This window comes from Phyllostomus hastatus, unplaced genomic scaffold (assembly GCF_019186645.2).
Source record: "Phyllostomus hastatus isolate PE091 unplaced genomic scaffold, TTU_PhHast_1.1 phas_scaffold_55, whole genome shotgun sequence".
NCBI classification, from domain to species: domain Eukaryota; kingdom Metazoa; phylum Chordata; class Mammalia; order Chiroptera; family Phyllostomidae; genus Phyllostomus; species Phyllostomus hastatus.
In genome coordinates, this window is record NW_025334035.1 from 4766465 (window position 1) to 4779628 (window position 13164).

At 39.0% G+C, this 13164-nt stretch overlaps 1 protein-coding gene across 5 annotated transcripts in view; it reads right to left on the minus strand.

Moving 5' to 3' along the window:
• Positions 1-13164, minus strand: part of MYH10 (myosin heavy chain 10) — a 144155-nt gene that overhangs the window by 79351 nt on the left and 51640 nt on the right. For 3 of the 5 annotated variants that reach the window (XM_045824184.1, XM_045824186.1, XM_045824185.1), the window contains exons 5-7: positions 12967-13069; positions 12297-12326; positions 2904-2996 (exon numbers count right to left, since the gene is read on the minus strand). In XM_045824184.1, coding sequence (XP_045680140.1) covers positions 2904-2996; positions 12297-12326; positions 12967-13069 — 226 coding nt within the window. The remainder of the gene's footprint in view (positions 1-2903; positions 2997-12296; positions 12327-12966; positions 13070-13164) is intronic. The other 2 variants (XM_045824187.1, XM_045824188.1) reach the window with 2 other exon arrangements.

Below are 13164 nucleotides of genomic sequence, written 5' to 3' on the forward strand. Positions count from 1 at the left end.
GAACATTTGCTCTGGGGGATGCCAGCTGCCATGCCAGGAGCACAAACTCTATGGAGAGGCCTTCAAGGTGAGGAACGAAGGCGACCACCCTGAGGAACTGAGGCTCCTTGCCAAAAGCTACCTCAGTAAGCTTGGAAGAAGACCCTGCTGACTCATCAAGTCTTCAGATGACTGCAGCTCTAGCCAACAACATCTACATGACACCCTCATGAGAGATCCTGAGCCAGAACCACCCAACACACAGGAACTCTGTTTAAGTAGCTAGGTTTTAGGGTAGTTTGTTATAGAGCAATGGTCACTGATACTGAATTGCACTTCTGACTGTCTCAAACACAAAAAGCCTGGCAAGTATATGAACTCTTACCACTTAGTAACAGAAGCACTATATTCTGTATCAAAGACACAAATGACTGATTAGTAGCAACTTATCTTTTCTATGCAAAAATGAGACAAACAGGCTCAAAACTGTACTCCTGAATTTAAAGTGTTTAGGGGAGAAAATGGGAATAGACTAGTAACTTGATTTATGTGGTAAAATAAAATATTTTCCACTAAGAAGTCTTTGAAAATCTTCATGGAGACTCACATACCTAAGTGGGTAGCTCACTGTTTCTTCTGTCTCATGATACAGCCACTAAACACAGGGCTTTCAGTAGGAAAAATTTAAGATTTAATTGTGGCTCAGGCTCAATGGTGATGACCCATGGAATGACAGAAACTCTGTAAACAAAGTAAAGCTTCCCTAGATGTTTTGTAAATCCAGAAGTCACAGCCAGGCGTCCTACTGCCACAGGCACATTTGTTATCTCACTTTGTACATAAAAAATAAAATAAAATAATTACTACATGAATGTGGATTGAGTGAATCGTCCAAGTTTGCCTTACTAGGAATAAACAATATTCCAAGCAAATAGATCCCTATTTGTTACACAGCTTGGAAAGTCTCTTGTACGTCCACTATCTCTGCTGGTGTTATGGGCTAAATTTGGCCCCCATCCTCCTAATTCATATATTCAAGCCCTAACTCCCAGTACCTCAAAACATGAGGCTGCTTGGAGATCGGGTCTTTACAGAGGAATTAAGTTAAAATGAGGTCATTATGGAGGCTCCTAATCCCATCCAAAATGATGGTGATCTTTGTAAGAATAGGCCACAGAAACATATGGAGGGAAGACCACTTGAAGACACAGGGGAAAGATGGTCACCTGCAAGCCAAGGGGAGAGGTCTTCTGAGAAGAAGAACCCAACCCTATCAACACCTTAATTGGAGACTTCCAGCCTGTTGTGGTTCCTAGCCCCAGTCTGTGGTGCTGTTAGGGCCACGCTGGCAAACTCGGAGGGCTGTCTGGCTGCTTTTCTGTTTACCAGGCCCTCTGTGATCTCAAATCTGGTCACCTCCACTGAGCGAAGAGACCATGTCATCAGAAAAGTAACATGCAAACCATGACTTTACATTCCCAGAATAAAAAAATGTACGACAATGATTTTAGATTTCCCAATACTTTTGCCAATACTTATATCAGAAGAGGGAGAAAAAGCAGAATTACCTCAAACAATTTAAGTAGAAATAAGTGAAATTGTAGACCCTCTCCAAAATGACCATAGAAATGGTCATTGAATCTTGATGACTATAATCCAGAGTAAACGGTTACTGAAGGAACGCCCATTTTACTTTGGTGAATGTGTGTTTAGAGATGATTTGCCATTAAAGATTGATTCTGAGCAGGTGGAACAGGGAGGATGGCATCCTCACACTAATACCAATGTGGCTATCACTTACGATAACATTCTCAGGCAAACTGTTATGCTTGATCACAACACTGAAGGAGCAAGTGAAGCTTTCAATGAATTAAGATAGTTGAACAAGAAAAGGGAGAAAACTGTACTTGAACAATGATTAAAATAAAATAAAAAAAAAGAGAGAGAGTTGAACAGAATTTTTTTTAAATGCTCACCCCAGGATATGTTTTTATCGATTTGAAAGAGAGAGAGAAGGGAAGTGAGAAACATCAATGTGAGACAGAAACATCAATCAGTTACCCGTATTTTTCAGGCCATAAGATGTACCTAAGTTTTACAGGAGGAAAATAGGAAAAAAAAATTGAAGCATAAAACTGTGGTAAAATATTTAATAACACAAATAACAATATTTCACCGATGTAAATGTAAACAGAACTCAACAGCAGCACTGACAACCATTATTCCTCCCAATTGGGGAGGGGATGTCCTATAGTCTGAAAAATACGGTATTCTCTGTACATGCCCTGACAGGGGACTGAACCCACAGCACAGGTACATGCCCTGACCAGGAATCAAACCAGCCATGTTTTGGAGTACGGGATAATGCTCCAAGCAACTGAGCCACCTGACCAGGGAAAGAAGAATTTTTAAAGAAAAGTAATAGTAATGACAAATTATTCTGAAGTCCATGCGTCATAGAAAGAGTAAGGTATAAAAAGGACAATTTACTACATTGAATACCAACCTTATTTGTTGAGCATTTATTATGCCCAGTGCTGTGTTTAGTAGAAAACAGGAATCTTTAAATCTCCACACCAACCCCCTGAAGGCATTATATATCATCTCCAATCAAAGGTAATAAATTAAATTCAGAGGTTATATCATTATACATATCCATACAATAATATATAATTATATATTTATATAGAATAAATGTGATTACAATTATTTTCACATTTTTCCCCTTTTATTGCTTTTTAAAATGTGCCTACTAGAAAACTTTAAATTATAGGGGACTTGCATTATATTTCTATTAGATAGTACTGTTTCATACTACATTAATTAGCCTCTAAAAATCTGGAAAGTACAGCATTTAGTTAATCATAGCAGGTATTTAACTAGGGATCGGAGGAATGAAAAGTTTCTGATACTTTTCAACTTACAAAGCGAGATGAATTATCATTTTTCACAGTCTTCGCATTTCCAAATGACTCCAGAATTGGATTGGCTTGCAAAAGCTGCCGTTCAAGTTCTCCCTAAAAGACATTACACACACACACACGCACACAAATAAAAGCAGATGCATGTTAATCCAGTGACTTGATCCCAGTCCTTAGGGAAAAAACAAAGCTAAACAAAACTGTTTCTTTCCCTCACTTCTGTCACTCAGTTTGCTGCCCAGCAACCTTTACTGGCTTCTTACTCTGGGTCACAAGAGGCTCTGCTGAAGGAAAAAAAATAGCATCTATAAAGCTATCACAAGGAGAAGAAAATGTCACATTGAACAGAGAAGATAAATCAAAAGATGGCAAATAAGTTAGGCAGAGAATTCTGAAAATAAAACAAAGAAACTGGCTCTCATGAAATGAAATTTAGCATGAGAGCCAGTAAATTTAGCAATATATTTCAATTAAGAATATATTAATACTTATAATTACTGGTATAAAGCTTGCCATTTTTACAAGGGTTTCACACATTTTGTTTTTAAAATTATATTTTATTGATTATACTATTAACAGTTGTCCCAATTTTTCCTCCTTTGCCCCATCATGTCCATGGGTCATGCAAATAAGTTCTTTGGCTACTCCATTTCCTATACTGTACTTAACATCCCCGTGGTTATTCTGTAACTACCCATTTGTACTTCTTAATCCCCTCACCTCTTCACCCATTCTTCCCCACCCTTATCTGGCAACCATCAAAACACTCTCCATATCCATGATTCTGTCTCTGTTCTTCTAGTATGCTTTGTTTGTTTTTTAGATTCAATTATTGATAGATATATATTTATTGCCACCTTATTGTTAATAGTTTTGATCTTCTTTTTCTTAAATACGTCCCTTTAACATTTCATATAATAATGGTTTGGTGATGATAAACTCCTTGTTTTTTCTTCTCTGGGAAGTTCTTTATCTGCCCTTCAATTCTAAATCACAGCTTTGCTGAGTAGAGCAATCTTGGCTGTAGGTCCCTGCTCTTCAAGACTTTGAGTATTCCTTGTCAATCCCTTCTAGCCTGCAAAGTTTCTTTTGAGATATCAGCTGACAGCCTTATGGGAATTCCCCTGTAGATAACTAACTTCTTCTTTCTTGCTGCTTTTAAGAGTCTCTCTTTATCAATAACCTTTGGCATTTTCATAATGATGTGTCTTAAAGAGGCCTCTTTTCATCCATCTTGTTTGGGACGCTCTGTGCTTCCTGGACTTGCATGTCTATTTCCTTTGCCAAATTAGGGAAGTTTTCTTTCATGATTTTTTCAAATAGATTTCCAATGTCTTGCTCTTTCTCTCTTTCTGTCATCCTTATGATGCAAATGTTGGACCTCTTGAAGTCCCAGAGACTGCTTATACTCTCATTTTTTTTGGATTCATTTCCCTTCTTTGCTGTTCTGATTGGTTGTTTTTTGCTTCCTTATATTCCAAATCATTGATTTGATTCTTGGCTTCACCTACTCTGTTGTTTCCTTGTAAATTGTTCTTTCTTTTTTTTTAAAATGTAATTTTTTTAAGACTTTATTTATTTATTTTTAGAGAGGGAAGGAAGGGAGACAGAGAGAGAGAAACATCAATGTGTGGTTGCTGGGGGTCATGGCCTGCAACCCAGGCATGTACCCTGACTGGGAATCGAACCTGCGACACTTTGGTTTGCAGCCCGAACTCAATCCACTGAGCTACGCCAGCCAGGGCTAATTGTTCTTTATTTCAATTAGTGTATCCTTCGTTTCTGACTGGAACTTTTTTGCTGTTGAGGTCCTCACTAAGTTCCTTGGGCATCCTTACAGTGTTTTTTTTGAACACTGTATCTGATAGGTTGTTTGTCTCCATTTAGTTTAGCCTTTTCTGGAGTTTTGAACCATTCTTTCATTTGGGCCATGTTCTTTTTGTCTCATTTTGGCAGCCTCCCTGTGTTTGTTTCTCTGTATTAGGTAGTAGATCTGCTTTGACTCTGTGTCTTGGTTGTGTGGCTTCATGTAGTAGGTGTCATGTAGGGTCCAGTGGCACAGCCTCCTCTATCACCCAAGCTGGGTCCCTGAGGTGTGTCCTTCTTGTGGGCTGAGTACACCCTCCTCTTGTAGTTGAAACTTGGTTGCTGTTGGCACATCAATGGGAGGGATTTACCCAGGCCAGCCAGCTGCAAGGACTGGCTGTGACCACTGACCATCAACCTCCGACCTCCAGTGGAGGATTAGCTGTGAAGGAGAGGGGTACGGGTGCTCTGACATGGTCTGTAGCTGTCCACTGGGTGCACTGGCCCTTGGGTTTCCCAGGTGGTGCAGGCCAAGGTCAGCCCCCACTGTCTTTAGCCTGGGTCACCTTGCCTGAGCTATTGAGCAATCTGAGATGGCTGCTACTCTGATGGGCTTGGAATTTCCCAGGCGAAGCCAAGCTGTGAATCTAAGCTTATTGCTGCTGCAGCTGGGCCTGAGTTTCATGGAAGCCAGCTGTTGCTTATTTGATAGGATTTAGGAAGTTGTGAAACATGAGCCAAGACCAGCCATTCATATGAAAAAGTAGCTTTATGGGCCCATTAGCTGGGTGGGACAGAGTCTCTGGGGATCTCCAAGGCAGGTCAAACCATGTTACCCAGATAGATGGAGTCTCAGATATGACACCAGCATAATGGCTTTGTGGGGGGAAGAGTTTAGAAAAGGGAAAATGGCCTCTGTTCACCTTGATGCCAGACACTTTAGTTTCTCCCTGTATATACCACTGGTGCCTTTCAAGCTGCTGCTCCGGTGCTGGAGCTCAGAGGGAGTGAGTCTGAGCAGTAAGTCTCTGTGTGGGTTCTTTAAGAGGAACTGCTTGGGGCTACAGCAGTTTCTTCTACTGACTCAATCCCCATGGGGTTTTGCAGTCAGAAGTTGTGGGGATTTATCTTCCTGGCACTGGAACCCTGGGCCAGGGCACCTGGGACTCCTGGCTCCCGAGATATCCCTTCCATATTTTTATCCACCACATGCGAGTGTGGGACCAGCCTGTTCCTCATCTGTGCCCCTCCTACCAGTCTGGATGGATGTGGTTTCTTTAATTCCATACTTGTCAGACTTCCATCCAACTCAATTTCTGACAGTACTGAGTGATGGTTGTTGTATATTTTAGTGGTAGTTTTGATATGATTGTGTGAAGAGGCAAGCCATGTTTGGCTACACCGCCATCTTGACCAAAAGTCTCACAAAATATTTTAATAATATAGACCAGACTCCTCATCTATCTCCGTGATCAGATATGACAAAGATGGTGATACTACTGACTTCTTGTTCAAATTTAAAAGGCTAAGTATATAGCGTTTGATAGATGTATGTTTTACTCAGTGTCTTAAATGTACAAATTAGGGTATAAAACAGATTTTACAAAAAGATGTGTGCATATTAATAAGTGCTTTAATTATGAAACACAGTAGAAAGCTGTATGAGGAAGCATGATGTCATTTCTGGCCATAAAAGCACTAGAAAGTGATGCTGTGTTCCTGGAATGTAATTTCAGAATTATATTGTATGATTTCAATCACTCTGCTTTTTCCAAACACAAATCTTACCACAATGTTTTAAAATACCCATAGGTTCTAGACCTAACAAAAGAAAGGGGTAAAAACCACTACGAAGTGTGAGTCTTTAAGGAAAAAAAATATAAAGAACCTCACATAAGATTTGTTAATCACATAGCCAGTTGCTATGTGATTAATTATATTGGGTTGGCCAAAAAGTCTGTTTATTTTTTTCCCTCATAAAGTAAAAGCCACATTTTTCATTTTCACCAATAACTTTATTGATTTGGATATTTTTAGTATGTCGGCTACATCCTCCGTGGGAGAACGTTGATTGTTCTCAATTAATGTCTTGATTTGATTACTATCAACTTCAACTGGATTACCCCGACTGTGGAGCATCTTCAGCACGAAACTTCCGGAACTACTTTTGACACATTCCATCAGTCATAGCACCTTCTCCATACACTGTACAAATCTTTTTTTTTTTTTTTGCATTTCAGTTGCCTTTTTACCTTTCTTGAAATACCAAAAATGTTGCATATTTTCTTCAATATTAAAATGGCTACACAAAAATTCACCCATTTTGATAAGTTTTTTAAAATGCATGCTGATACAACAGCTGTCACAATACAATCTAACAAAATTGTTTGCAAATGAAGTTAAAGACAACTAAGTGCTACTAGAGTCATCTTATGATAAAAAAAAACTAAATGAACTTTTTGGCCAACCTAATCCAATCCAGAAACGACATGCCATGTATACAGCCTCGGCTCCGTTCCTAGTTTGGCTTCCTGTACTCAGCTGGAAGGCTGAGGAAGTGTTCCTGAGGCACGTGACACAGTGAGGACATATGTTCCTTATGTCTACTTCCTAGCATATTTCTGGATTGTCCAGGCTTTCACGGGTCTTAATTATAGTCTACGATTGTGTTTAATTGAGACCATCAGGAACCAGTCCTTTTAAGAACCCCAAGCTACATGGATTTCTCACTACAAAGTATTGAGTCACTTTCTTGGCATTAGATGATATGCTCCCTTTACAGTGAATCTTTTAGTTTACTAACTTCAAAACACCGGATTATTTCTGATGTAAGTTTTCCTAAATATTATATGCTACCCAAATTTCTTAAAATGGTACTCTGAGCCAACTTTAATGACTGAGAGTCATCACTAAAAATGTTAGTTATCGTTCAATGATGTAACCCAGTGCCTCTCCCCTTGAGGTCGCCGCTGTCAGCGTGCCTGTGGCTAACATCCCACAAAAGCCTTGGTGTGCTGGCTCTGCAACAACATTACCTCACTCAGGGTATGTAAGCAGAATGTAGCAACCGTCAGAAAACTGACTTCTGATGTACGGGGCCCATTACCTTTACAACACTAAATATCTACTGTTAGGTCAAATACTTAGAACACAGATTTCTCAAGATTACACACTATTCTGACAAATAAAACCACAGTGTAAATACTTTAAGTAATAAAACTACATGCCATATATATATCCTTTAAACTTTCCTAACCTTGGAGGTGAAGTGAGTATTGCATATCACATTTTAATTTTTCCTAGGCATGGCTACAAGAATACTTTGGGTCAAGTTTAATGATTCTTTTCCGTGTGTGTGTGTTTGTGTGTGTGTGTGTGAGAGAGAGAGAGAGAGAGATAGAGAGAGATCTACTAATTCTATTCTTTTTCCTATTGGCTTATAGCAGTGATTTTCAACATTTTTCATCTTGTGGCAGATATAAATTAATTATAAAAGTCTGCGGCACACCAAAAAATGTAATTTTTGCTGATCTGACAGAAAATAAGTATAATTTTGACTCATTCACACTGGATGGCTATTGTTATGTTGGCTGTTGTCATTTTTTAAAAATTTGACAGTGTCAGGGGAACAGGTCAGTGTCCCTGACTAAATAGCTAGGTATTGCATGTTTTGAAACCTCTGTGGCACACTGGTTGAAAATCGCAGGTGTGTAGTTACTGGCTGTATCCCCTATACCTAGCTCAAGTAACAAGTCAAGATGATGCGCCAGGAATATTTGCTGAATGACTGTGTAATCTGGGACCCTAAAGCATGCTAGCAGTATTTGAGGAAGGGATAGTGGGGAGCTGAAAGGTGGTAATAACATTTGGCTTAAGGGTCCTCATTGTCATGGTATTAAGTGTAGTCGTGGGCACTTCCATGTCCCCGCTGTCGGGGCTACCACACTAACAGTGTTGTGGTATATCCTCTGTCCTAATGGGTCTGTGAAACTCATAGAGGATTCACAAAAAAAGCTTGACACAAAGCTAATATCATAAAACATACAAAAATGGTCTTAAATTAAGCAATTACCACTAAATTTGATCATTCCTGTGTCAAGCAATTTCATATTTAAACATACTAAGATCCCTAAACCAAGCTATGAAGCCACTCATAAGCCATCAGGAGGCAGTGACTAAGCGTTAACCTTTCTGTTAGAACTGGGTGGGCAGTGTCCCTTATTTCTATTCGATGTAATGAGAAATGTCATTCGGGAATGTAGAAAAAAGCAGTATTAGTATTTAAAGTTATTTTTTAAATTTTAAGTATTTAGAATTATGTTATGTGTTAAAGGTTTACCAATCATAATGAAAACCCTGTGTTTTACTATATAGTGCATAATATACATTTGCTATGTGATAGGCAGAGGATGAGTTTAAAATTGGTAAAAAATATATACCTCTTTCAAAATTTCAGTTCAGCCACCAAGGGGACTCAGGCTGAGATCATTCTGTGGCCTGACAGGGCAATGATGCAGGTGTCTTACTGACCACAAGAGAAGGGATGAAACTAGGTAGCAGCCACTAGTCAAGGAGATGAGAAACAGACTCTAGTTGCGACTGGCAGGCCCTCACTCCTGGACTAGCTAGATATCACGTTTTTGTCTTAGTTCAAGGCAGTTCAGACCAGTAGATGCAAAGTCTCCCAGAAGCTGTTGCCTAGATTTGAATGACTCAACAGCCAGTGAGGAAGGTGAACTGGCTTGAAGGAGGCATTCTTAGGGAATGGTCAAGTTTTAGAAATTAGTTGTTTTCAAATCTTCTCTGAACTTGCACTGTGCTCAGGCTTTGGTACGGCACCGAACACCGTGTTTTCAGGTGGCTGGGGGATAAAGCCAAATAAGATTTATTATTACAAAAACTACACAAAAAGTCTATAGGAAAACTTATTTTAACGTTTACTTAAATACTGTGAGCTTAATTTTAAAAACTGATGTCTCATATTTCCACAATGAAGATTAAGTGTCAAAGGCGAATATAAAGAAGACTGATCACTTTGTACGCCAGGACGGCCATGATAAAAACACAAAACCGTGTTGGCAAGAATATAGAGAAACGGGCACCCTCCGGAAGTGCTGGTGGAAATGTAAAATGGCACAGTTGCTTTGAAAAAGTGTGGCAGCTCCTCGAAATGTTAAACAGAAATTACCATGATCCCCACCAATTAATTCCACTCCTAAGAATACACCCAAGACAATTGAAAAATCTATGTTTACACAAAAACTTGTATGCCAGCATTCCCTGCAGCATTATTCATAGTGACCAAAAAATGGAAACAATCCAAATGTCCATTAACAAAAAGTGACATGTTTAATATAATGGAATATTATTCCGAGTTAAAAAGAAATGTAATATTTATACACACTACAACATAGATGAACCCTGAAAACATTATGCTAAGTGAAAAAAGTCACAGAGAACCACATACTATATGATTCTATTCATATAAAATACCCAGAATAGGCAAATTCATTGAGACAGACAGTTAGATGAGTGGTTTCCAGGGGCTGGGAGGAAATGGAAGATGACTCCTGATAGGTACAGGGGCTTCTTTTTGGAGTGATGAAAATGTTCTAAAATTAATGGTAGTGATAATTCCATATACTTAAAAACACTAAATTATATACTTTAAATGAGTAAATTTTATAATATATAAATTAAACCTCAATAAATAAAGTCAATTTTTAAGAATAAGCAAATAGACAAAAAAGTAAATAAAAGACTCACAAAATCAGGAGCCTAGAAATGCTTTCCTTTCAGTTTTTACAATTCAGACCACTAACGATTAAATGCTAAAAATTTATACAAATGGTTTCTGCAAACCTGAGTAAGTTTTGCCTATGAAGTTCAATGCAAATTCCCAAACCAGTAATATCAAACCAGAAGAAACACTGACTTACAATTACAGACTTTCAACATTATAATTATTACTTTAATATGTAATATTAAAATGGAGCACCGAAGTCATGAGTAGAGACACCCCATGAGGGAGAAGGGAATGCGGGCCGAGAATCTCTTGACAGAACCCTCTCCAGGGTGTAACCATTCCCTACTACTCATGAGTATCGCATAGTCCTAAGTGTGCTGGGAAAGAACAATTAATTGAGAACCAGGGCTCTTCTCACATTTCTAAAGATGTAAGCACAGGTACTCCTCACTATTATTAAAATAAACTTGGGAAAAGCAGCACTGACGCACAGAAAATACATGCAGTAGGACATGCAAATCAACGACAGTGAAGCGCGGCCCAGAGCAGCTGTTGCTTTCTTTGGGGGAGCTTGCTACCAGGGATGGATGGGACCCAAAGTAAAATCTAGGGGCAGGCATGCAACTCACATACAACAAGGGTCCACGTGGTAGTTTACAATGACATCGAAACAAAATGTTAACAATGATTTACGTGTTCCACAGAGGACTGGAAAACCTAAAGCTGTACTTTATTGAAGTAGGGATGTAAGAACATATTAAAAGGTCATTTAGCATGTACCTATAAAGCACAAAGAAAAGCTGGTTTCTGATCCAGCAATTCCTTCTTTAACTGAAAAAGAAGCCTTTAAATATCCTATAGAGTAATTATTTCATTAACCCGTCCCATTATTGTAAGTGGTCTGGTGTGCAGCTAAAAGAGCAAAAGAACATCACAGGCCTTCAGAGGTAGTGTACAGCTCTGGGAATCTGAGAATTTCTTAGAATTTTAAGACAGTTCTAAACATCTTTTTATCTGTGACTATTCCTTTATTTCTATTCTATTTAGAATGCAAATTTATGATAGTTTCTTTATAGTAATATTACGGATTGTTTCCATAACTTAACATCCGTTCTTGCTTTCTGTTGGTTTGCAGCACTGTTTGTGGAAGACAGACAAACCAACCAAAACCATTCCAGTGCTAGGGAAAGGCTTAAAGCCATCTGGCTGGTCTACCCCAGGCATCCAGCTCAGCTCTGCCCTTCCTCTCCTCCCAGGTGTGGCACGTGCTCCGGTTCAGGGTCTGCTCACTGCTCTGCTCTGTGGAGCTAGCAAAGTGGGCATCGGATGGGAAGCATGACACTACCCCACTACTTGCTGTGGGTTAAAAAATTCTGATTTTATAAAATACAAGGAGGCCTTCAGATCAAAACACATATGGTCATAAAATTTTAATAGATTAGAAATTTGTTAACCCAAAAGGTACCATCTTTAAAGTTGCAGCCCTAAATCCAAAATTTAAAATAAGGCACAAGGCCAGACTTCCATGTGTTTAAGAAGCATTAAAGTAATCCCACCTAGCATTTGGCATGTGAAACCTTGAGTTTATTGGCTTCATTAATGTGTGATTCAATGTCATGATAAAAGGGTAAATAATTATTAAAATTCATCTAGAAAACAAAGTTAAAGCAAAATGGCATGCTGCTTCTCATGAAAAGAATAAGCATCTAAGCAACAAATTTTCAAAAATGTTCATAATAGATTTTACTCAGAACTAAAGGTATTTGTTTCTAGTAGAAACTCAATCTAATGACAAAAATTAGTGCAAACACTCAAGACTAAGAAGCATACAGAAAAGCACTTGCCTGGTGTTTCACCGGTTTAGGCGATTCCTGCTGTTCGTTACAAACAGATAAATGCAAATGTTAGCAAGATCGGGTCTTTCCTAGCCGTAAGCCACATCCAAAGCACCCCGTCACTGTGCCTGTTAGAACTGTGACCACTGGCTTAGTGGGCATATTTCCAGGTCATACTGACTAACACTCTGCACCTCTACAGATAAGGATAAATGATATTTATATTCTTACCCCTTTTCTATCTTTAGGAAATTCCTCCCAAATTTCTACCCTCCCCGCAAGCTGCTATGAGCAGTAGCAACAGGCTGCCCCGCGAAGCGCACAAAGAACTGCTAAAAACATTTGAGGATCTTCTTTTGGTGGGAAAGGAGTCTTCACAGGCACTGCTCATCCATTTTTAAAAACTCTCACCAAATCTTGGCAAGAAATTAGGCTTCAAACCACAACTATAATTCCAGTTTCCCCCGTTAGAATAACTAGTTGATAGCAATTTCCTGATCAGTTTGCTCCCTTTTAAGTGGAGGTGCGGGGCGTGGGGAGGGGAGCTGTTGTCTGGGGAGCGGTGGGGACAGGGGAGCTGTCCCTCACAGCGGCACCAAGCAGATCTGCTTCCTTACTGTTTCTGAAATTGTAAAAGAATAAATGTAAGATTTAACATTACCAGAAGACAAAAACTTACAGGAATATTATGGTCCTTTCGTCCTTTATGTGAAGAGGCAACATGAGCAAGGTACTGAATGACCTTCTTAGTATTTTCTGTTTTCCCGGCGCCTGATTCACCCCTGGAAGAAATATTAACACAGGCTACCTTTAAGAAAGCACAGCATACACATTCTAAAATTATACTTGACAAAATTAAACTGAGTTGAAACAAGAA